At 35.8% G+C, this 25,471-nt stretch overlaps 1 protein-coding gene across 2 annotated transcripts; it reads right to left on the bottom strand.

Annotated features, from left to right (window-relative positions):
• Positions 1–4,861: 4,861 nt before the first annotated feature.
• On the bottom strand, positions 4,862–10,834 carry LOC114307082 (putative RNA-binding protein ARP1). 2 transcript variants are annotated; one of them, XM_028252443.2, is made up of 6 exons: positions 10,010–10,834; positions 9,738–9,882; positions 8,909–9,035; positions 8,767–8,815; positions 7,313–7,544; positions 4,862–5,151 (listed from the first exon to the last, which is right to left on the bottom strand). In XM_028252443.2, exons 1-6 carry the CDS (start codon positions 10,190–10,192, stop codon positions 5,132–5,134), a joined length of 756 nt encoding a protein of 251 aa, XP_028108244.2. In that variant the 5' UTR covers positions 10,193–10,834; the 3' UTR covers positions 4,862–5,131. The 2 variants fall into 2 exon arrangements, with proteins under 2 accessions (XP_028108244.2, XP_028108245.2); XM_028252444.2 differs by having other exon boundaries at positions 8,767–8,809; positions 10,010–10,724.
• Between the last annotated feature and the right edge of the window lie 14,637 nt (positions 10,835–25,471).

The following is a 25,471-nucleotide window of genomic DNA, read 5'->3' as shown; positions in this document are numbered from 1 at the left end:
CCCCACTTATTATACAAATTTCAAATACCAAAAACCTCTTAAATTATGTCACATCATCAATTGGTTCACTAATTAGTATATTGATTGGTGCATATAACCTCATTCTTTTCCCTCACTTTAGGTTTAGAATATCTTTCTTTGTTTATAAATTATTGTTGATTATTTATTCTTCAGAACTCTTCTTTCTCATCCTTTATTATCTATGTTTATAAATTTTTTCTTCATTTATTTTTCTCTCAATTCACTTTTAGAATATTGTTTCCTCTTTTTCTTCCCTCCATGTCCTAATTTCACAATTCGAATCTTTGTATCGCAATCGAGGTGATGTAAAAAATCTCAAACTCCCAATTTTTAAAGCCTCAATCGATTTTTGTATCTAACAACATAAATTAAGGTGAAAAATGACAAATATATGAAAGAGAATTCAAGGCGATTTTGTTATCACCTGCTGCCAACCACTGAAAAAATGTTATTTGTGTTGAACTTTGAGATGTTTTGGTTTGACAAGTCTAATGAAAATATAAAAAATTTAGTTGAAGTTTGGTTTAGTTTTCTAAAGATGTTTTCTAACTTTATATTTTTTGCGATTTTTTAAAATCATTAGTCAACCTTTTTATATTTAGAGTTAAATTTTTTTAGATACACGAGTAAAGTATATGGAAGATATCCAAAAAGAAAAAGAAAAAAAAAATCACAAATGACCCCCAAAAAATGTGCATAATTTTTTTTTCATCAGTAAGTTTTTTTTCTTAGATTTGTTCATATACTTAACTAAAACCTAAAAGTAAACTTTTTTTATTTTTATTTTTATTTTTAAACTAAACCAAAAAAATTATATCAAAATTCTTGAGGCAAACTAACTATTAAGGCTATGTGAAATACCATTCAAGTCGCTAAAATTATCAATTCTCACTGATTTGCCCACTAACCACGGGTTTGTTTGATTTGTGATTTGAGATTCCGCATTCGAAACTGTCCTGTCCTATAACAATTCTAGTTTAGACCCGACCTATTTATTGTTTTGGATCCAAAATTTCCTTGTCTTATTGGTTTTCAACTCTTTTTCATCTTATTGTTTGTTGGGTTTGGCTATTAGGAGTTTTGGTTGAGTTTGAAATAGGTTTGGAAGTTTGTTTTTCAAAGTGTTGTTGCTCAGAAGTTTTCCTGTTCGCTCTAGCGACCATACTACACTCGAGCGATCTTTTGTAGTCTACAAAATTATTGAGAGTTTGAATTCTTCGCTCGAGCGGTCATTCTTGTACTTGAGCGAACTTTTATTGGTCTGAACTACTGGGAGGGATGCATTAGGCGCTCGAGCGGTATCTTTGTTGTGTCTAGTCTGTTTTAAGTTTGTTGTTAAAATTGTGTGATTAAATAATATAAATAGATTCATATTTAGGAATTAAAAATTTCAGAACCAGATACATGCTGAAAATTACAAAAAGATTGAACAGAAATACATAATCAAATAAAATAGCAAAAAAAAAACAAACCGAAACTTGCACTAAATAATTTCCTTAAAACAAATTTACCGCCTCACCTTATGTTATCTCACTTTATGCCTCACGTTTGCTACTTTTCCTTACTTCGTGTGCACCATGACCCATCATGTTTTGAATTACTTGATGACCCATCATCTTGCACCTTCATCAAGTCACATCTTCTACCATACTTTGTACCACGTCATCTATCATATTTGTTGCTCATCATACCATGAACACCCATGGTCCATTACATGCTTTGAGGCTGCACAAAACAGTAACAGAAACAATAATAATAATAATAATAATAATAATAATAATAATAATATAAAATACAAATGTTTGTGACCATAACTTTATATTAAAAATAATTTATAGTTTAAATTGACATAACAAAATTGGCTGGCCACACGTAGACAAGCAAAGCAAAAAGAAGCAAGCCAACTATGACAAACATGTAGTAGCTGATATAACAAGGAGAGGAGGTGTGCCAGCAAATAGGTATGATAGTGAGGGAGCTGGCCATAATCAATGAGATTAGATTTGGCCATGATCGACAGGTCACAATCAATAAAATTGGATTTTTCCACAGTCGACAGGTCACAATCGACAGAAAACAATTTATAGTACAAACAATAACATTACCACAAAAATATGTAATATTATCATAAAATGCGCAACTTTATTTTTGAATCATAAAGTGTCACAATTCTACTAAAAAATTACATAATATTTATCACACAAATAAATAATATAAACCATAAAAATGTATAATAGGACACATATGGTACACACCCATCAAACTTTTCCTATTGTAGTTGAATTGAAAGAGATCACTAAAAGCTGACAAAGAGATTGTGTTGTCTACCAAATTTGTTCATGTAGAAGGGTTTGATAATTGTTTTCTAACGTTCACGTACACATCTACTAATATATTTCATATTGTAAATTATTCTATGAAAAAATAATATAAATTATGTAAAAATATACTTAAAATTAAATAAAATTTAAAAAATATATATGAAATTTCAGTCTCTCATCTTGGTAAGAGGCTACAAATGTTTTTTTACCCCTAGTAAATATACAAAAATAAATAAATAAAGAATCTAAGAATCAATTGTTAGACAAATATTTCACTATCTTACCTACATACTTACTTAACTTCTTGTAGTTTTAATCAGCACATAGATTTATTTCTATCAGAATAAAGTCAGAAGTTGGAAGGAGGTTTTGCACTGCCCTTCCCTGCCCACTGAAAATTGTCCTACTTTCTTTGATTGGTTTGGTTCATTGAAGGTTTAATAACAATGGGCTGTTGCTGGTTTTGTGGTTCTTGGTAGTAGTAGGTTAGACATAGACTAGGATAGGAATTGTTCCAGCATTCATGCACTCACATTGTATCTGCAAATCTAGAGCTTGTAGTCATTTTTTGAAGGCAATCACATGCAATATTTTTTGTTTTTATCTCACAGGCTATGATGGTAACTTAAATTTCACCATCAGTTCAAGACAATTAATTACTGTGGTTTATCATATAAAAAACTTGATAGTTTTTGTAGAAATTGACTTGATGACTGTTACTAACTGTTTAATAACTCTCATATATTATTGAACTCATTTCCTAATTGTTAAGCTTTTAGAAGAATTAGTAACTTGATCATATCAAAGCTCAATTTACCATAGAACTTGGGTTGCAGTTTTCACCATTTACATTTGATCTTCATTTGCGTTTCTTTCGATCAGCTAATTTAGGTCTTGTAATAACATAACGGCGGCTTTCTCTCCGAATTAAATTGGACTGTCCAATCGGGCAATGGAGCATAACATGTAGTCTATATAAATGACGCTTTCTCCAATGGCGGCTTTATTCTATAGAGAGGGCATTCAATTGAATTTTTTGAATTTTTTTCTAAGAGTAATGTTATATAAATAGAAAATTAATTCAAAATGATATGACAAATTTCGATTTCATCACTTTAAAACAAAAGATTCATTCAGTGTGTTTGGTTTGTATTTTCTGGATTAAATTTTTTGAAAATTGAGTTTTTTGATTTTCGTGTTTTTTTTTTTGTTTTTAGTGAATATTTTTAAAATTTTAAATATATATTTTTTTACTTTTTTAGATGCACCTTACTTAAATGTATATAAAAAGTAAAAAATTTGTGAAAAAATATTTAAAAAAATTAATAAAGACAAAGAAATACAAAAAATGTACTAGCTAAAATATGAGCTAAAAAAAACTAGTATGTTTGGGATGACTTTTTGGCTTTTTATGAAAAGATGTGCAAGAAGTAGAGAGAAAAAAGAATCTTTGACTTTTTAGTATGTGTTGTTGGCTTTTTGGCTAATTTAGTAACTTTTTGACTTTTTGACTTTTTGGCTAAAAAGGAAGGTTCCCAAACGAGGGCCTGAATTCTTGTATTTTTTTAATTTATATTTTTGGTATTTAATGAATTTTTAAAAGATTTTTTTTTACATTTTTTTTTACTTTTTAAGTGTATTTATGTTAGGTGTGTCTAAAAAGTAAAAAAATTACTTAAAATATTAAAAAAATTCACTAAAAACAAAAAAATACGAAAAATAAGAAAGTAGAATTTTCTGAATAGTGTTTTTGAAAAAATGGAACCAAGCAAACTTATTAAGATTTATTGCCATAAATTCTATATATAAATTTTATAAAGATATCATAATAAAGTATATAATCTCTAATTAAAGGGTTGTTTGGGATGACCTAAATAAGTGCACTTTTTGTCTTTTTACGAAAAGATGTGCAGAAAATTAGAGAGGTGGTGTGATGAAAAAAAGATAAAAAGATGAATTATTTTTGGGTTGCCAAACTTGGCCTTAGTCTTGTGGTGACCTATGCGGACATATTATTAATTTAAATTAAAAAAAAATCAGTACACTTATCCTAAGATGATATAATGGAATCTCTCCCATTACAAATATGTAATGGAGACGGACGGAAACAGACTCCCTTGTTTCTATGAAAAATACTGTTTATCATAATACTTTAAAAACATATACCATTTTATACATAAATTGGCTCTCCAGTATAAAATATATATATATATATATATATGTATATATATTTCATTCTTCTCCCATCTTGCATTCTCTTTTTATTTTGCACTAAATTTTTTTTTTCATCCTATTAGAGATTGCTTCTATGGTATATTAGTTTTTATTTTTTTATGTATATTTACAATTTATATATCATATTCTATATACATGTGTATTTGTATATATAATGAAAAAAATTACTGTTCTTTTAACCCCTCCGATAATAAAATCCTATTTCAATCCTGAATGGAAATGATCACAATCGTGAAAGGATAACTATAATAACATTCCCATGAGAGAGGTGTAGCAGAGTTGAATGATAGGCATGAAAAGCATCCAATATAATACTAGCATGACTTGGATTACAATTTTTTTTTTTTTTTTTTAATTTGTAGTTGTTGGCAGCTCAGGTTAGAGAGAGAATGAATGAATCCAATGAGACACTTAAAAATAAAAAATTAATTACAATACATGGAAATTAGAAGAATCACCACAGATCAGATGACAATGTTCTCTGAGCAGCAACCCATCACCACCCTTCTTTTGCTATTTTCCCTTTTTGAAAGCTTCACCAACACCAATTGTACCTATTCCACAGCCAGACAAACTGCGGATATATGTCCAATATCAGTTCACAATTATATATGCATATAAATAATAAAAATTGTCAAAAAAAAAAATAAAAAATGGTGCTATAAACTTGCACATTTATAAATGGCGTTTTTACAATAATATATTCTGATTCCTCATAGACACACACGTGTGGTCTTGTTAATGACACAACATATCTGTGGACCATGTGCTTCAAAGATTCTTTAGTTTTAATTAACCATCTATTGGAATAAAAATGGAAGAAGGTGGAGGACAGTTTCCTAATTGATTTTTGAGAAATGATAAAAATAATGAATAAATTTCAAAGCTAGTCTCAGTGGAGCTTTCTAAAGCTTAGAGTATCTCTAACCCATTAGGCATATAATATTTGTTAGTTAAAATATTAGTATGACTTACTTATTTTAATTTCAATGCACTATGCATATGATTAGACATTTTAGTCCAACTCACATTTACTAGCTACGTGTAGCTAGCCTTCAAGACTAGGCAAAATGTATTTAATCATTAAGATAATTTCCCTCCATCTTTGTTGCTGATGTGCCATTGTATAAAATTAATAGCATTTGGATGATTTGCTAAAATAAAGAGCATGGTTGGAGTACAAATGTTAAACAGTTGATATGCAAAATAAAATATATAGTTTATAGTAATGTTTCGATAAGTAAAATACCTATTATCATTGGAGGAGATTATGAAAGCTTGTGTGATTGGTTAGGTGGTTAATTTTGTGTATGTAAGTAATATTATTATTATTATTATTATTACTTTATTTTATTATTATTTTTTTTTCATGCAAAATTTGGGAAAAACCATCAAATTGTGAAAGTCTTCATCATTAGTTGCTAATAGAAGAAGTGTTTGGTCACACGCCTAGAAATAGTTTGAAAACGATAAAATCAAAACAAAATTTGGAAATTAATAATGGATTCACTTTCAAAAGTCTCATCATATCATACATTACTAAGGTTGTGCTTGGAATTTGTGGGAAGTAAGAGAAAATAAAGGAAAATTTGGGAGGGAAAAAATTTAAGGAAAAAGATGTGGGAAATTGAAATGAATTTAACCAGAAATATGGTAATAAAAAAATGAAAGATATGACAAAGGGAGAAATTCACTATTCAAGTCATGGTTTATGCATGCATTTACTATGAAAATTATCCTAACTGGGAAAAATAAATAAATAATTACATAAAACACCTATAATGGAAGAGATCATTAATATTTGTTATTGACAAGGACTGACCTCCTAACTTCCTGTATATTATACAGGAAGAGTCAACTGATCTAGCTTAATTAGCTATACATATATTATTTTCATTTCTTTCCCTCAACATATCCAAACAAAGAAAATTAATTACAACTACTTACTTTCTTTCTCTTTCTTGTAAAATAATTCATTAATCTTGAAATATGACTTACGGAGATAGTTCGTTATACCAATGAGAACACACAAAGGATAGATAGAGCTAACATCATTGCCATCCAGCTGATTAAAATGGGTCAAATTAACTCCATCCATCTATCCTACAATTGTAACTATTATTAATCTAAAATCACTATATAGACTTACCAAATTCTTATTCCAAAATTAATGAATAATTATTCCTTTTTCTCTTTCCTTTGGCAAATTCCAAATATAAGCTAAGATAATTTCCAAACACTGGCTGAGATAAAATAATTAGATCCAAAATAGTAATGTTAAACTTATACCAGTAAACATTGGTGCTATACGTATCAATTAGTATATCGATGAGTGTATCATTATATATTATGATATTCTAACTTTAAAATGAAGAACCCCACCTATTATATAAATTAGAAAGACTCAAATTTTTTAAAATTATATCAAACCATCTATTAATATACTAATTAGTATATTAATAAGTACGCGTAGTTTTATTCCTAAATATTTAATCAAAAGTTAAAAAGGGACATTTATTAAATCAAAGGTCATTTTTGTCATTTGACGATGTGGATCAGAAGCCCAACTGGCACTGGGCCAGAACCAAATCACAGATTCACATGTTGAAATAATACATGTTCTTTCACATCAACATTGACTCGTAATATTATTATTATATATATATTTTTTTCAACAATAAAAAATTGAGCATAATATAGCATGTGATATAAGTAGAACTTGGATATGTGTGTACCTGTTTTGGGACCCATTAAAATGGGCTTTGAGATGAGGGCTGGGACTGTGGTCATTGGGCCTACAGTTGTTGGGCTATAGATGTGAGCAGTAGGGGAGCCCATGGTCTGCGATTGATGGAAGTTGTAGAGAGGGTACATTGGGATCAATGTGTTCGCACCCACCACGGTTTGACCCGGATACACTTGCAAGAAATGCCCATTCATGTAGGACCCCCCGGTGTAGCTTAGTTTCTGTGCTCCACTCCACCAACCCACCCAACACACAAATCAGATTTCACATTGTTACCAAACTATATGATGAGGTAAGAAAAACAAAATAGAAAAATTTGAAGACAATCATGTTACTCGTAGTGTTTTAAGAGAGATTAGAATCTCACGATTTAGATTTTCAAATTTATTGGTAAAGAAAAAATTGACATTTAATGTGTCACATTTGGAGTGTTTGTTATAGTTTAAATGGCCTGTCTATTGCTTATTTTAATTTGAGAATATATGCCAAACTGTTTGGTGTAACGTCTATTTACAGCTTTTTATGTTAAAAATAGTTTAAATAACTTAAAAAAGCTAATTATATGAAAGTTGGGGAGGAGTGCTTCAAGCTTCTATTTGTTAATTATTAATTTTTAATTTATAATAAACTATATCAAACAGGTAATTATATATCAGATTTAAAAAAAAAATTACGAAAATGTAGTAGAGAGAAGAAATAAAAATATTAGAAACAGATAATCTAAGGAAGCTGTTGTACATGATAATAGGAAAGGAAATTGCAATTCAGAGGAATTTTTTTATAAAAAATTTAAATTTAGAGGTACTTGTTCATAAATTCTTACTCACTTATTTATGTTTCACTTAGTCTAAATTATTATTTTTTATGTTCTAAGAAGACTTATAAGTGCTATAATTACCAAAATACTCTTAATAATAATAGGGTGAAGTAGCGCATTAATATTCACATTGACAGTATGAATATTCTATAATGTAAACATTCACATCGTCAATGTGAATTCACACTGTCAAATTTATTTATTTTATAAAATTACATATTTGAGTGAGATTATTTGATAGGTTTCGTAAATTAGGTTTCAAAAATATAAATGTTATTAAAAAAAAATTTGTACAATAAAAGTTATGAATTTTTAAAGTTTAATATATAAAAAGTACAAAATATTTCAAAATAGTGCACACTAAGTTGTTAAAATTTTTTAAAATATTTATAAAAGTAAAATTATCAATAAATACCTTAAATATAAAAATTAAAATTTGATAAATTAAATGTTCAAAATAATAGAGCCTATTAAAATATAAAAATATTTTATGTACTAATTAATTGAGAATGGGAAGAGAATTTTTTAATAAATTCTCTTTAAATTTACCACTAATTTTTGAAACTTTAAAAAAAAATAAATATGTTTCACTGATTTGGAATTTCCCCTCATAAGCATCTACTTGCCTGATTGTAACTGATATCTGTGGCTACGTAGGAAGGAGGGTACCTGTACCTGTGTAAAGGAAGTTATCAGATAAGCCGAGTCCTATGTTCTTATATGAATGAAAATATACCACTGGCTTAAATCAAGAAATAAGAGACGTACCCATAGAAAGCAACGGCCTGATGGTGCTGATGATGAAACGTCGATGCATGTGTCCCCACTGGATAGTACCACTGCATGTATCTGGCCGGTGGTGCTGACGATGCAGATCTTGGTCCTACTTTAGATCCTTCATGATTTACATCCCAAACTTACAACCCATGCACTCCATAAATTTACTAAAACGCCATTCAATATTTTTGGTATGGTTTATATAAACTATTTATAGCTTCTGATTTTAATTTTACTCCTCCCTGGTTTAAATTTGAAATTAAGAGAGTTTCAGAGATCTATAAAATTTATGACGGATTTTGTTTTAATATTTTAAGATTTTTTTTTTTGTGTGTGTAATTTATCCATAAAATATATATATATATATATATTTAAATCGATCTTATAATCATAACGTTTAATTTTATTATGTTTACCTCTAAAAAAATAGATTATTTGCTTTTAAAAATACTTTTCGTCTAATTTTTTTAGATACAAACACAATTTGAATCGATTTAATTTTTTTTTTAATTATTGATACGCATGGGTCAATACAAAATAAAATGTTGAGATAATCAAAACAAATCTTCTGGTGGGTTTTTTTTTTTTTGTTTGATCAGCGTGGTGGGTCCTTTTGAAATGGTGTATTAGATAGACATAATTTAAATAAATTGAAAAAATTAATTATCTAAAAATTAAAGAAGAAATAAATTTAACTTTTATTTTTTAATTATTAATTTGCAACTGAAAAAAAAAAAAAAAAAAAAATCAAACAAGCGGACTGTGTGGTAATTCTGTGAATTGATAAGAGGCAAATGGATAAATGAGTAAAACATAACACCTTGTTGAGGGAGAGGCATGATTGAGGTTGATCTCGGGCGTCGTCCTCCGAACGAAGCCAGATTGCAGTTGGCTCGGCGGCCGTTGATGATCGGGGTGGCGTCCTCGCAAGCCTTCTTAGCCGCCTCCGAATCCTGAAACGTCACCTACAGAGCCACCAACCAAGCGCACGTTAGCAAAAACTTCCAAATTCCATTACTCAGAATATATATAATAATAAAAAAAAAACTATGGTCTGCAATACCGATCCATGGAGTTGCTAAAACTACTTACGAAACCGTAGCCCTTGGATCTGCCGGTAATCTTGTCGGAGATGATCACGGCTTCTACGATCTCACCGTACTTGGCAAAGTGGTCTCTCAAGGCTTTCTTCGGAGTCTCCCATGCCAATCCTCCGACGAAGACTTTGGTCAGAGTCGTATCCACAAACTGTCCCATACTGTTCCTCATCGTCATCTCCTCAACATCGTCGGAAAAACTAATAATACTACTCTTATATCAAATGATATATTTAACTATATAATATACAACACCATGCGGCGGCGTTGGAGAGCTTGGACACACAATATTTGAGAGAGAAAGAAAGAGAGAGGGTTTCAGGAGAGACAGAGAGAGAGAGGAGAAGAGTGAATGTAATGTAGAGTTGGAGGGGGGATGGAGACAGTAGATGGGTGGATGTGGAATTAATATATATGTACATAGAGTCGCTATTTCTATTAAACTTTATTCTAAATGCAATTTATTCTTTGATTTTATTATACTTAGTTACATTAATATATTTTTACACAAAATATATTTTTTGAAAAACTTCAAATTTAAAAAAAATTAATGTAATTATATATAACAAGCATAAATAATGAAAGGTAATTGAACAAAATAAGATGAGGATAACAGTTCCCTGTATATACCCATCCCAAGATGGCCCTATGGTAAGGACGTACACGTGACTGTGTAGGTAAGGCTCACAGTCACATGTTCGATTTTCTTTGAAATTAAACTTGAAATTTAAGCAGGAGTCGCAGCAGTGAGTTACTGTGATTGCTCTCTCGAGAATTAATCGGACGGGGTCAAAAACATCGGTTAAAAAAAAAAAAAAAAAAAAAAACAGCTCCGTGTATATATGTTTATAGTATACAGGTGTGTATATATGTATATATACTGCAAGCATTATATAATAATGACAAAATAAACAGAGGGACAGATAGACTAAAACAGTGTTGAGGCTTTTGTCCAACGCGGGTCTCCATTTCCTCTTTGTATCTCTCCAGTTCAAATGCTCAAATGGTAAATTTGTGTCCAAGTTAACACATGCTTTGCTGTTTCAATTAGGGTAAATTACACTGTCCTCACACTGTTCTTCAGTTCGAAAAAATATAATAAATTGCATAATTTTCACGAAATTATATTGACATTTAGGGGTTGTTTGGGATGTCCTAAATAAGTGTACCTTTTGACTTTTTGAACTAAAAATTTGATTAAAAAAATATAGTTGTTTGGGTTAGTTTTTTGACTTTTTATGAAAAAATGTGTATTAAAAAATTGTATAAATTAGTGTGTAGGAAAAAATTAGGATTGGGAGTTGTGCAGCCGTACTTTTTGAGTTTTGGTGAATAGTGACAACTTTTTAACTTCCTGAGTAATTTTTTGACTTTTTGACTTTTTTGACACATGCCTAACTTGGCCTTATTGTAATTTTGATCAATTAAAATTAATATGGATGATATGAAATCACAAAAATATACAAGGTAATATACATATTTCAATAGATAATAACATTATTCTTTTCATTTATACAACAAACAATTTTTTTAATAAAAAATGAATTATGTGTTATATGAATTAAAATATTAAAAAAATTATAATTATATTAACCTTGTAAGACTTCTTACAATTTTTTCAAATTTTAAGAGTTTTCTTTTAATTAAGAGGGCATGCTACCTAATATTTTTGAAAAAATTAGAAAAAGCGTGATTCGTGTCAAAGGCCACTTGTCCCGTCATAATTAAAGTGTCTTGATTCGAAAACTTAGATATGAGAGGGAAATGTTATGAATTGAGCACTCGAACCTTAAAGCATTCAAAAATAGATATGAAGCATGGAAATGATAAAGAAAACTAGATTTAGAACAATGTACCCCCGAGATGGCCACTACTCTTTCAAAAGGCCATTGCCCCATGAGGTGCCTTCTAAGGTATCGCTTTTGTTTGTTCTATTACATTGCGCAAGCATCATCCGCTACATTGCGTATCACATATACTACATCGTCAATTGCACTAATTGCATCCATTTGCATCATGTGTTATCTTGTAGCATCTATCTTTTTCAGCTGAAATGCGTTTAGGATTATTGTCCCCAAGCGTGGTAAGGTATTTCTTGCCACTTGCCCCCCATGAGGTGCTTTCGAAGGTACTGCTTTTTGTTCATCTTTTCTATTGTGTTGCATGGAACATGTATCGCATTGTATTTCGCGTCAATTGTAGTAATTGCATCGCGTTCATATGCATCATACCTATATCATTTTATTGCATCCACCCTTATCACCCAACGGTCTGATTTGGCTTGTATTCACCCTTTTCGCATTGCATGCATTTAGGCTTGTTCACCCTTATCACACGAGTGTGCCTTGGCTTGTACCCTTTCACTCTTTCTACGTGATGTGTAGTCTATATCACGACCCCATTCCGCCCCTAGTAGAATGGTGCCGTGATGGCCAGTAATCCGAGATTACCGAAGGCCAACTTTCAAAATTCACACACAATCAGAGTTTTACATATGGGGCTAACATGTGCGGAAACAATATATACAAATCTAATTAGTCCATAAGAGCAGTGCATAAGTTAAATGGAATGGCATACATCTTTACATAGCTTTAATACAATAAAATGAAGTACAAAAATACATATTACATCTTGGTAAAAGGCTTCTTGAGCTGACATGTTCAAAATACATAAGCTTCAAAATTGCCGACATCCTCAATGCCGACATAACATGCATACAAAACACACATCTCGGCGTAGCCGACTTCCTGCTTGTTACCTACATATACATAGGGAGGGTGAGCTTGGATACTCAATGAATGGTATAAGTAATAAAGGTTTAAATGAATGATTCCCGAGGTCTTTGTCAAAACAATACATATATCATAGCTTGTTCAAAACATGGGATGAATCAAATTCATCAATCAAATCTTGGCCTTTCAAATCTTCTTGGGATGCTTAATGACATCTACATAATACAAGGGATGACATTTCAGACCAAGCAAACCCACCCGTTCATAGACCGTCGGTGGCAAAACAAGACAAAACAAGGGAATAATCGACCCGGAATCGATTAGACAAATCCACCCGTATCCTAGACCATCGGTGGGGCCATCCGTATCCTAGACCGTCGATGGCAGAGATCTCTCATACATAGTACTGCGAAAGTTTAGAGTCCTCTAGTACAAGGAACTTTCCAAGAATGTCATCAAAACAAAACTTACTTGATACATAAAAATAGGGATAATCATTCATACTTAACAAATACTTTCCAAAACAAAGCAAAACAAGGCTTTTATCAAAGCATTATAACATAGCTTTATTAAAAATACCACTCACATAGTTCTTGGGATGTCAGGATCAAGGCAAAGGTCCAAGTCCTACAAATACATGGCAAAGTATACTGAATGTACTCTTAAAAACAAGTCTTACATGTATTCAAATGATCTCGAGAAAACATGCTGGAAGTCAAAACACTGTTTTACATGTCAAGAAGACATGCTGGGTACCAACCAGGTCTTTGCCGAGGTCCCACACCTCCTGGCCGAGGTGTGGCTACCTAGGCTTCGGCGTGCGCCTGCATGCCTAGGTGCGTACAAGACAAACTAAAGGTGTAAGTGATCATGCAAGGTAGGCCAAGGTGAGATACGATACTTGGCCTAAGTGTGAGGTCTAGGTAAGAGTGATCTCGGCGACTACACTTAGGGAAGTGAGGTTTGGAGATCTGGGTCTCCACCCGTGAAGAACATGAAGAACATAAAGATCATAAAGAATATGAATGCTAAAATCATAACTTCGTTATTACAAAAATCTGGGATTTCATGCTATGAGTTCGAAAACATGGACCTGGATACCCATACTTGAAAATCATATGAAAACAAACACAAAAACATGGATCTTGGCATGAGCTTTCGGATCAAAACGTGACTTTTCTTGAAGAACACATGAATACTATTTTCTCTTTCTAAAACCAAACTTCAAAGCAATGCATGGCTTACAAATCATGTTCAATCATGCAATGCAATAACATGAACATAAAGAACAACATGAGCAGTTCAAGAATCTAACATTAGAACACGGATCTAACGGTTCGATCTCTAGGGATCAAGCTTGGAAATCTACTCTCCCTCAAGAACTCCTCCCCCCTCTTCTAGAGCTTCTCTCTCATCTTCAAAACAAAGACATAGAAATGATAGGTTTTCTCCCTCTGCCGGCTGACTTAACACTCAGCTCGGACACGTGGCAACGACTGGTTGGTTCTCCTAAAAAAGGTGATAGATTGACAAGACAAGACTATGACAAAGTGTATCTAACAAGCTACTTGGTAAGGCACTCCGGCAAGTGATGACATCGGCTAAGGACAAAGCTTCGGCAACTAAGGTGATAATGACCTCGGCTAAGAAGGACAACACTTGACTAAGCTGTGCCACACCTTGGCCTAGATGTGCCACACCTCGGTCTAGGTCATACCACTCTAGGACAAGATCACTTAGGTGCAAATGTAACATCTCGGCCTAGATAATACACATCTCGGCCTTGGCGATGAACACCTCGGCCAATATGTCAGGGCGAAGGTGGAGGTCAAATAAAGTGGTTCCAAGATAGATTCTAGACTAAAGGTGACCTCGGCTTGGAATTATCTAGGCGTAACATAACCTAGGCTTGGCATGACCTAGGCTTAACATAGCAGGGAAGGGACAAAGCATGCAAGCAACACTTAAGCAAAACAAGACAAGATTCATGAATGCAAACTTAACAAGACAAAGTTATGTAAATGAACATGAACATGACCATGACATGAATATGGGTTGTTACAGCAACTTAACATGGCAAAACATATAAATGCATGCAAACATGACTAGGACATTAATGTGGGTTGTTACATCCTTCCCCCCTTAAAGAAGTTTGGTCCCCAAACTTCACTTACCTTGTTCCCAAAACAATTTCCAAGCGTCGGGTTCTCATCCCTTCTTATCTTCTCTAGCCTTTACCTTGGGACAATCCTTAATACGATGACTCATCTCACCGCATTCAAAACATGCTCCAGATACCCAATTACAAACTCCAAAATGTCACCTCCCGCAACTTGTACATGTCGGCCTGGTGCCACCTTCCTGATTCGTGTTGTTGGGACTATCCTCCTTTGTCTTCTCCTTGGCATCATTCGGGTTCGCCTCTTCTTCGCGATTGTCGTAGGTCTGCCTCTTCCTCTGATTCTTCCCCGAACTTTGACTTCTGTTCAAGTTGGCTTTGGCAAGGATGGCTTTATCTAACACTCCAGCATACGTCGGCATGTTAAGCAAATTAACCTGATCTTGTATTGGCTCTCGAAGTCCACTCTCAAACTTCCTAGCTTTTCTGTATTCGTTGTCGACCATGTGAGGTGCATACCTTGCCAACTCGGTGAAAGCACGATCATACTCTGCCACTGTTTTGCTACCCTATGTCAATGTCTGAAATTCTGTGGTCTTGCGATCTCGAACACTGAGTGGGAAATGCTTGTCATAGAACAGCTCCAAAAATCTGGCCCAAGTCAAGTCTGGATTGGCTTCTCGAATCATCATCCACCATCTACAAGCGTCTTCTTCCAATGTGAATGCCGCTAATGACACCTTCTGAGCGTCAATACTGGGAAAAACCTTGAACAACTTCTCCATCTCAAGAACCCATGCTTCTGCCTTCATCGGTTCTATACCTCCATGGAACTTCGACGGTTTCATCTTCTTGAATTCTCTGATCAGGGTCAATGTGCCATCTCCATACAAAGCTGGCTGCGGAGGCACTTGTGGTACTGGCGGTGGTGGGACTGCATGTCGGCCATCTGTTTGCTCGGCCTGGGTAGAGGTGGTACCGGTGTTCTGCTGCCTTGCTTGCCTTAACTCATCGGCCAAACTTTCAACAATCCTTTCTAATATGTCCAACTTGTCTTCGGACTGATCTCGACCAACTGGGGGTCTACCTCTTCTCATGATGCTAGGGGTATGCAGGATGTGACTCTTAGAACAAAATGAACAAATAAACATGTATGCAAGTGAACATGATCATGCCGATATAACAAATGCTCATGCTGAGATGATGCATACCTTGTCAAGTAGCAAGCAATATGATGTAATCCTAAGATCATTCTAAGGGACATCCTATGCTCTTTAGGACTCAAAGTGTGTGAATAACGTACTATAAGGAACGCGTGCTCTGATACCATTCTGTCACGTCCCCATTCCGCCCCTAGTAGAATGGTGCCGTGATGGCCAGTAATCTGAGATTACCGAAAGCCAACTTTCAAAATTCACACACAATCAGAGTTTTACATATGGGGCTAACATGTGCGGAAGCAATATATACAAATCTAATTAGTCCATAAGAGCAGTGCATAAGTTAAATGGAATGGCATACATCTTTACATAGCTTTAATACAACAAAATGAAGTACAAAAATACATATTACATCTTGGTAAAAGGCTTCTCAAGCCGACATGTTCAAAATACATAAGTTTCAAAATTGCCGACATCCTCACTGCCGACATAACATGCATACAAAACACACATCTCGGCGTAGCTGACTTCCTGTTTGTTACCTACATATACATAGGGAGGGTGAGCTTGGATACTTAGTGAATGGTATAAGTAATAAAGGTTTAAATGAATGATTCCCAAGGTCTTTGTCAAAACAATACATATATCATAGCTTGTTCAAAACATGGGATGAATCAAGTTCATCAATCAAATCTTGGCCTTTCAAATCTTCTTGAGATGTTTAATGACATCTACATAATACAAGGGATGACATTCCGGACCAAGCAAACCCACCCGTTCATAGACCGTCGGTGGCAAAACAAGACAAAACAAGAGAATAATCGATCCAGAATCGATTAGACAAATCCACCCGTATCCAAGACCGTCGGTGGGGCCATCCGTATCCTAGACTGTCAATGGCAGAGATCTCTCATACATAGTACTGCGAAAGTTTAGAGTCCTCTAGTACAAGGAGCTTTCCAGGAATGTCATCAAAACAAAACTTACTTGATACATAAAAATAGGGATAATCATTCATGCTTAACAAATACTTTCCAAAACAAAGCAAAACAAGGCTTTTATCAAAGCATTATAACATAGCTTTATTAAAAAGACCACTCATATAGTTCTTGGGATGTCGGGATCAAGGCAAAGGTCCAAGCCCTATAAACACATGGCAAAGTATACTGAATGTACTCTTAAAAACAAGTCTTACATGCATGCAAATGATCTCGGGAAAACATGCTGGAAGTCAAAACACTGTTTTACATGTCAAGAAGACATGCTGGGTACCAACCAGGTCTTTGCTGAGGTCCCACACCTCCTGGCCGAGGTGTGCCTACCTAGGCTTCGGCGTGCGGCTGCATGCCGAGGTGCGCACAAGACAAACTAAAGGTGTAAGTGATCATGCAAGGTAGGCCAAGGTGAGATACGATTCTTGGCCTAAGTGTGAGGTCTAGGTAAGAGTGATCTCGGCGACTACACTTAGGGAAGTGAGGTTTGGAGATCTGGGTCTCCACCCGTGAAGAACATGAAGAACATGAAGATCATGAAGAATATGAATGCTAAAATCATAACTTCGTTATTACAAAAATATGGGATTTCATGCTATGAGTTCGAAAACATGGACCTGGGTACCCATACTTGAAAATCATATGAAAACAAACACAAAAACATGGATCTTGGCATGAGCTTTCGGATCAAAACGTGACTTTTCTTGAAGAACACATGAATACTATTTTCTCTTTCTAAAACCGAACTTCAAAGCAATGCATGGCTTAGAAATCATGTTCAATCATGCAATACAATAACATGAACATAAAGAACAACATGAGCAGTTCAAGAATCTAACCTTAGAACACGGATCTAACGGTTCGATCTCTAGGGATCAAGCTTGGAAATCTACTCTCCCTCAAGAACTCCTCCCCCTCTTCTAGAGCTTCTCTCTCATCTTCAAAACAAAGACATAGAAATGATAGGTTTTCTCCCTCTGCCGGCTGACTTAACACTCAGCTCGGACACGTGGCAACGACTGGTTGGTTCTCCTAAAAAAGGCGATAGATTGACAAGACAAGACTATGACAAAGTGTATCTAATAAGCTACTTGGTAAGGCACTCCGGCAAGTGATGACATCGGCTAAGGACAAAGCTTCGGCAACTAAGGTGATAATGACCTCGGCTAGGAAGGACAACACTTGACTAAGCTGTGCCACACCTTGGCCTAGATGTGCCACACCTCGGTCTAGGTCATACCACTCTAGGACAAGATCACTTAGGTGCAAAGGTAACATCTCGGCCTAGATAATACACATCTCGGCCTTGGCGATGAACACCTCGGCCAATATGTCAGGGCGAAGGTGGAGGTCAAACAAAGTGGTTCCAAGATAGATTCTAGACTAAAGGTGACCTTGGCTTGGAATTATCTAGGCGTAACATGACCTAGGCTTGGCATGACCTAGGCTTAACATAGCAGAGAAGGGACAAAGCATGCAAGCAACACTTAAGCAAAACAAGACAAGATTCATGAATGCAAACTTAACAAGACAAAGTTATGTAAATGAGCATGACCATGACATGAATATGGGTTGTTACAGCAACTTAACATGGCAAAACATACAAATGCATGCAAACATGACTAGGACATTAATGTGGGTTGTTACAGTCTAGCTTGTACCAGGCCTTGTTAAAAATTGCTAAACTTGAAAAGCAGTTCCAAAGGTCACATGGGATCAAGTCCATCCCAGACATTGAAGATGGGTACATAGAGGCTGCCGTAAGGCTCCCAAACAGATTGAAAACACCACACATTGACCGTTTCGACGGGTTTGGAGATCCTATGGTACATATCCGGCTTTTCTTAGATATCTTGAAACCGATGGATTTGACTAGGCCTCAAAAACTTTCTCTGTATGGAAGAACCCTGTCGGGTATAGTTGCTACTTGGTACTCTCCAAATTTGAGTACTCATTTACTCTTATTCACTATGAAATGTAATAGGTTCCAACTATTTCTTTGAATGATTTTGTTTTTTTTTGTTTTAGTTTCATACTTATTAAATCTTCCATCCTATTGCTGGATGATTAAGCACTAAACCCCCCATGACCACAAAGGTTCCAATATACTAAGGAAAGCTATAAGAGCAAAAGTAAAGCGATCAACTCAAACGAACTGGCAGTTATATCCTAAACATACCAAATCCGTGAGGACTATTATACTATCACAAGCCCATATTTAGTTCATATCACATAAAAATAACCTAAAATAGTGTTGAAATTAACTAAAAAAAAAAAGAAAAAAAAAAAAAACAAAGATGAAAAAGCAAGCTTTCCTAATTTTCCCCAAAATATCTGGCAATATAGTCCATTTTTGGCATCTCTTGTGGTTAATAGATCTTCTAAAGATTTGTCGAATCTAAACTCTCATTCATTTTTCTAAATCAATCCTCAAGATGCACAGCCCGAGAGCATCGCTACCAGTACATACAATGGCTATACAGCTCGCATTAAGAGGCATATCCCGGGATCGGGGCTAGGCAACAGTGGTTGACAAGGCATTACAGTGGCAGTGGAGATAAGCCATAACCCACACTCCTTTAGATTGCGATACGAGCCAACTAGGGAGGACTGGAAACTGAAGAGAGAAGAAGTAAGGGAAATGATCAAAGCAAAGAGGACTGGGAAATAATATGAGCTGATCCACAAGCCAATCAGTGGAACCCTGAACAAACGTTTTGTCCGGCAATGGGAGGATTTTCCTTTTTACAGCTTTCTTGAGCCATGGATTTAACAAGGGGCAAAGAAGAGGTACCTTGGGTTCGAAATTTTCTTTGATCATCAGCTTTCTGATAGCGATAAAGAGTATGCGGACTCTAGTGTTAAGATTGAACAAGACAAAAGCAATAGCTTATAGAGTAGCACATAGGAGATTTTGGAATTGGCATTAGCTAACCTTCTGACAAATTTCGAAGCTGGAGTGAAGCTTATAAACTTGGGGGATAGTGCAACGATTTTTATGATTGGGGAAGGATCACCTACAAGCTACATTAGCCTCATCCATGATGCAATGAAAGGCCAACACTAGGATTGGAAACTTAAGGAAAGCTTAATTATGGGCTTTAAAGCAGATATTGAGTCCGAATCTGATTCCTCTGAGTCTGTTGGGTTGAAGTCAGATTCAAGCATGTCTAGTGAGTCTATGCCTGGTGCTTCTGGGGGTGGTAACCCGAACGCCATAGTCCTGTCAAAGTCATCCTTTTCGTTTTCCTTTGAGTTTGTTGTAATCGGTGAGCCAAAGCTTTTGAATGAAAGTGCCATAGTTTTTGTTTACTTCTCTATGCCGTTAATTCATTGCATTGACCAAGATTTTTAGAATTTTGATAAAAACGAAGAGGAAGAAATTCCTCGAGCTTTAAAAAACCTGATTGACCGAGAGGAGGAGAAGCGTGCTAAGCATTTCATGGATAAGATCATTTCAATTAACGTGGGTACTGAGGAGGATCCTCACTTGGTCAGATTGGTTCTACGTTATCTTTGGAGCAACGCAAGTGGTTAATCGCTTTGTTAAAAGATTTCAAAGATGTTTTTGCATGGTCCTACGAAGACATGCCTAGAATCGAACCTGAGATTGTAGAGCACAGGATCCCTCTCTATCCCGAGGCCCGACTAGTTAAGAAAAAACTTCGAAGAATTCGTCCAGATTGAACATTGAAAATCAATGAGGAAGTCACCAAGCAGGTCAATGCATGATTCTTCATGGTATTTGAATATCCGACTTGGTTGGCCAACATCGTTTCGGTTTTGAAGAAAGACTACAGAATAAGAGTTTGTGTCAATTTCAGGGACTTGAATAAGGCTAGTTCCAAGGACGACTTTCCGTTGCCACACATTGATGAGTTGGTAGACTGCATCACTGGCCACGCATTGTTGTCATTCATGGATGGTTTTTCAAGGTACAACCAAATCCTAATGGCACCAGAAGACAGGGAAAAGGTTGCATTCACCACATAGTAGGGGACATACTGCTATAGAGTCATGCTATTCAGGTTGAAAAATGTCGGGGCAACGTACCAGAGGGCTGCAACTACAATACTGCATGACATGATCTGCAAAGAAGTCGAGGTGTATGTGGACAATATGATTGTGAAATCCAAAGAGCGAGAAGGCCACTACGTTGTGTTGAAGAAGTTCTTCGAAAGGATCAGGGAGTACAGGCTAAGGTTGAATCCACAGAAATGCACCTTTGGGGTAATCATAAGCAAGATGTTGGGATTCTTGATCACTTAAAGGGGAATTGAGGTCGATCCATCAAAAATCAAGGCCATCTTAGAAATGCCACCACCAAGGGCTGAAAAGGAGGTGTTGCTAGAGTGCCGAAAGAAGTGGATCCCAGTGGTCCTAGTTGATACTAGGTCGACAATCAATGTCTGTTTTGCAAGGACTACCTAAGCCAAAGGTTTGAAGTCAGTTGACTTCACGCCTACAAATCAAGCCGTTTGAGCTTATGAAAACATAAGCTGCGACGTTATGGGGACCATCAAAGTCCAAATTTTGGTCGGTCCATCAGAGCATGAGGCTGAATTCCACGTTATGGATGTGCCAACAACCTTTAATCTACTGTTGGGTGAGCGTTGTCTATTGTGATACCCCTGTTCTGTAATATGTTAATTGGTCCTTAATATGAATGTGATTATGTGTTTTGGACATGATTGTGTGCACCATTATGTGAAAATATGGTTTTAAATTTCTATCTGTTCACCGTAGGAATATCTGTTTGATTATCTGCTTTGGAAATTAAATTGAAGGCCTTATCGGTCATAGAACCCGAAATTGATTGCGCCATTATGATTAGCGTAATTTTTATAGCCTACGGTGAAATTTAATTAAAAATTGATTCGGGTAAGATTAAATTGATTTATTTAATGGCTTTGTGCTCAAATTATTAATATTTGTAATTTTGGTTAGTGGGATTTGTTGTGTAAGAGCACTACACCTCCCATTCCCTCTTGTATCTTCACTTGGGCTGATCAAACTCTAAGAAAGAGAAAGGGGCCTGCTGTTAGAGAGAGAGAGAGAGGGAGAGAATTGTGTAATTTCGACTCAAGCTTGGGAATTTGAAGTCTGGTTCAAGAATTAACCATAGATTGGGCTTCTAGGTAAGCATTGATTCTTGAATTCATGAATTTAATGTGTAATCTTGTGTGTTCGAAGTTGCGTGATGATGTAGAGCATGAAATGGGTTGGCTTTATCGAATTTGAAGTCTTAGAATTCATGCATGTAAGTTTTTAGTTGAAAATCATGTTCTTGACCATCTCTTCATCTTATAAATTGGGAATGAGAGTAGTATACCACATGCATGTACAAATTTATGAAGATGTAAGTGTTGAATGCATGAAATTGTTATGTTGGTAATGAGTTTGGTGGAAAATGAGCCATGCATGTGATTTGTTTGTGAAATTGAGCTTCATTGGGTTGTAATTTGGGGCTTATACCATGTTAGTATGATTATATTTGAGATTTGAGCCATTGCATGCAAGAATTGTTGGCTTGAAGGTCAAATTTGAACTCAAGAACACAATTTGGGAAACCCAGAATTTTGATGTCCGCTCGAGCGGGAAATACGTGCTCCCAGTACTTTTTGTAGACTAGCGGGGTATTTCACACTCGAGCGGGGGAGCTTTGTAGACAGGCCTTTCGCTCGATCGCCCTATTCCATGCTCGAGCGTATTTTTCATGCAACCAGTACTTTTGCAGGCCTTAAGGGTTCGCTCGAGCGGGGAAGTCCATGCTTGAGCGGGGACCCTATTTTCCGAAATTTTGTTTTCGCATTCTATGTTTCGTTTTCCGTTCTCCTTCACTTGCAAACACTCTTAGGCATGCATTAAGCATTATAATTGAGTTAAAGAGATAAGAATAAAGCCTAAAAGAGGAAAATATGAATTTAGAACGGATTGAATTGTTAGTGACCCTTTTGTGTTCGTGGAATGTGTAGGGTCGAGCTCTAGGGCAAATCCACAAGCCGATTACTGTGAGTAATATCTTAATAAGATATCTGGAATATGTTGTTGTCCTATTGTTTATGTAAGTTATGTAAGTTCATTAGTTTGAATGGCGGACAACGATTGACATAAAAGATTGGGCCGAAGGCCGACTGACATGAATGATTCGGCCGAAGGTCGATTGACATGAATGATTGGGCCGAAGGCCGATTGACATAAATGATTGGGCCGAAGGCCGATTGACATAAAAGGATTGGGTCGAATGCCGGCTGATATGAATGATTGGGCCGAAGGCCGATTGACACAAATGATTAGGCCGAAGGCCGATTGACACAAATGATTGGGCCAAAGGCCGTTTGCTGTAACTGTTTCAATAATTGCTTAGGTATCTTTTTTTAATTGATATTATTCACTGGGCATTCACTCATGCTCATTCATGTACATGTAGGTGAGCCAAGGGACGTCCAAAACCAGCCCCAGTGAATTATGAGAAACAGTCAGAGTTTTGAAGAGTCAGCCCAAAAGTCTCACGTATGAGACTGTCTTCGCCCTTTTATCCTCTGTTTATAGTTTTGTTTTATTGGCGAAATCATCGGACCATTGTTGTATATAAGTCTTGGGTTTGACTAACTTAAATCTGGATGATCTTGTATGTACAGTGTTTTGTATTAGTACATATTCTGATGTGAGTTATTAACATATAAATGTTTGAAATGTTATGGTGTGCATATAAGCACAGCTCTATGGACAAAGTTTTAAATTGCTTCCGTTTGGCCCCTTTTACTCTGATGAGTTTTGACTTATTTGGCTGAGGCCGTAGGTAATCACACGATTACTGGCCGGTTATGGCCTTAACCTATAGGGGCGGGTTCGGGTTGTGATAGAGTGGTATCAGAGCACGAGTTAATAACTCACACACTTGTTCAAAAGAGCAATAAGCGTCTAGAAAAGATGTAGGATGCATTCATGTGATAAGTATGAACTTGAAAGCATCAAGAATATGCTTAACTGTTTAATGTGAACAACTATGTGTTATATGTTTGTGAACTGCTTTCATTTCAAATTATCTGGTTATGTATGCTCTTTGGTATATGCATGCCTGTATATCTTCTGTATAAAATATAATGCAAGTTTAATCAGATGGTGAGAACAAGAGGTGATGAGATAGAGGAGTTTTCTACTACTAGACTGGACAGAATGGAAACACTGATACAGGAAATTGCAGAGACTTTGAGACAACAGCAGGAATGGCAACAACAGTGGCAGCAGCCACATCCTCCACCTCCACCTCTGGCACCTCCTGTCCGAGATAATCAGAATGATGACCGGGTCATAGCTCTCACCAAAGAGTTCAAGAAAATGAAACCACCACAGTTCCATGGTGGATTAGATCCTTTGAAAGCTGAAGCTTGGGTCCTTAGCATCAAAAAACTGTTTGAAGTTTTCCCGTGTTCAGAGACACAGAAAGTGCTTCTAGCTACCTTTATGCTAGAAGACGAAGCGAGAAGATGGTGGATGTTAATGCGTGAGAATTACAAAGATGCTGATTGGACAAAATTTTTAGAAATCTTTTATGACAAGCACTTCCCGCAGTGTGTCCGGGATACGAAGGTGGCAGAATTTATGGAACTGAAGCAAGACAGTATGACCGTAGCTGAGTATGAGGCCAAATTCACTGAATTGGCCAGGTTTGCGCCACACGTGATTGACACGGATTATAAGAAGGCGCGACATTTTGAAGGTGGGCTCTGAAGTGATATTTTAGAGAGAGTGAATGTCTTGAAGCTAGAGACTTACATTGGGATGCTAGACCGGGCCATAATATTTGAGGCTAATTGTAGACACCCCATTTTTGACCATCCTCAAGACTTGGACGTCACCATTGGAACACTTGGTGATTACCCTTGTTTGTGTTCGTTTGGAGTTCCCGGAAGTCTCGGCTGTGTGCCTTGCCTCAGGATCTCCGAACTTGACTGTTTAGTGTCTGGTTTCACACCAAACACTTGTGTTTTGCCTTGGAGGGGCAGGGAATGCCTCGTGGGGCATCCCCACACACCATCGGCAGTGGCTAGAGGCCACCGGCTAGTTTTTGCTTCCATCGGCAATATTTTCTGCCCGTCGGCACCTTTTGTTGCCGTTTGGCACTCTTTTTTGTCAAAATGACATTTTTGGGCAGCCGACCACTGTTCATCTACTTTATGTAGATATTTTGTGCCAGCTGTGATAGCTGGCACCAACTCTGCTTCCCTCCATACACGTGTATAGAGGGATTGCCCTCTAAGCAAGCTTGTTGTATAAGCTTTGCAAGAGGGAGTTCTATAAGAGGAGAGGCCTTCTCTTTGCTCTAGGTTAGAGATTTTGAAGGCAAAACCAGAGCTTCCACGTATAGATACACCCTATCTCTATATCTCCCTCTCTCTCCTCCTTTGTGTGTGTTTCTTGGCCTAAAAGTGTGATTTTACCTTACTTTTG

Source organism: Camellia sinensis, chromosome 8 (genome assembly GCF_055761805.1).
Source record: "Camellia sinensis isolate YWXY chromosome 8, ASM5576180v1, whole genome shotgun sequence".
NCBI classification, from domain to species: domain Eukaryota; kingdom Viridiplantae; phylum Streptophyta; class Magnoliopsida; order Ericales; family Theaceae; genus Camellia; species Camellia sinensis.
The sequence above is the reverse complement of the archived record's forward strand: the minus strand, read 5'-3'. Positions and strand labels throughout refer to the sequence as shown.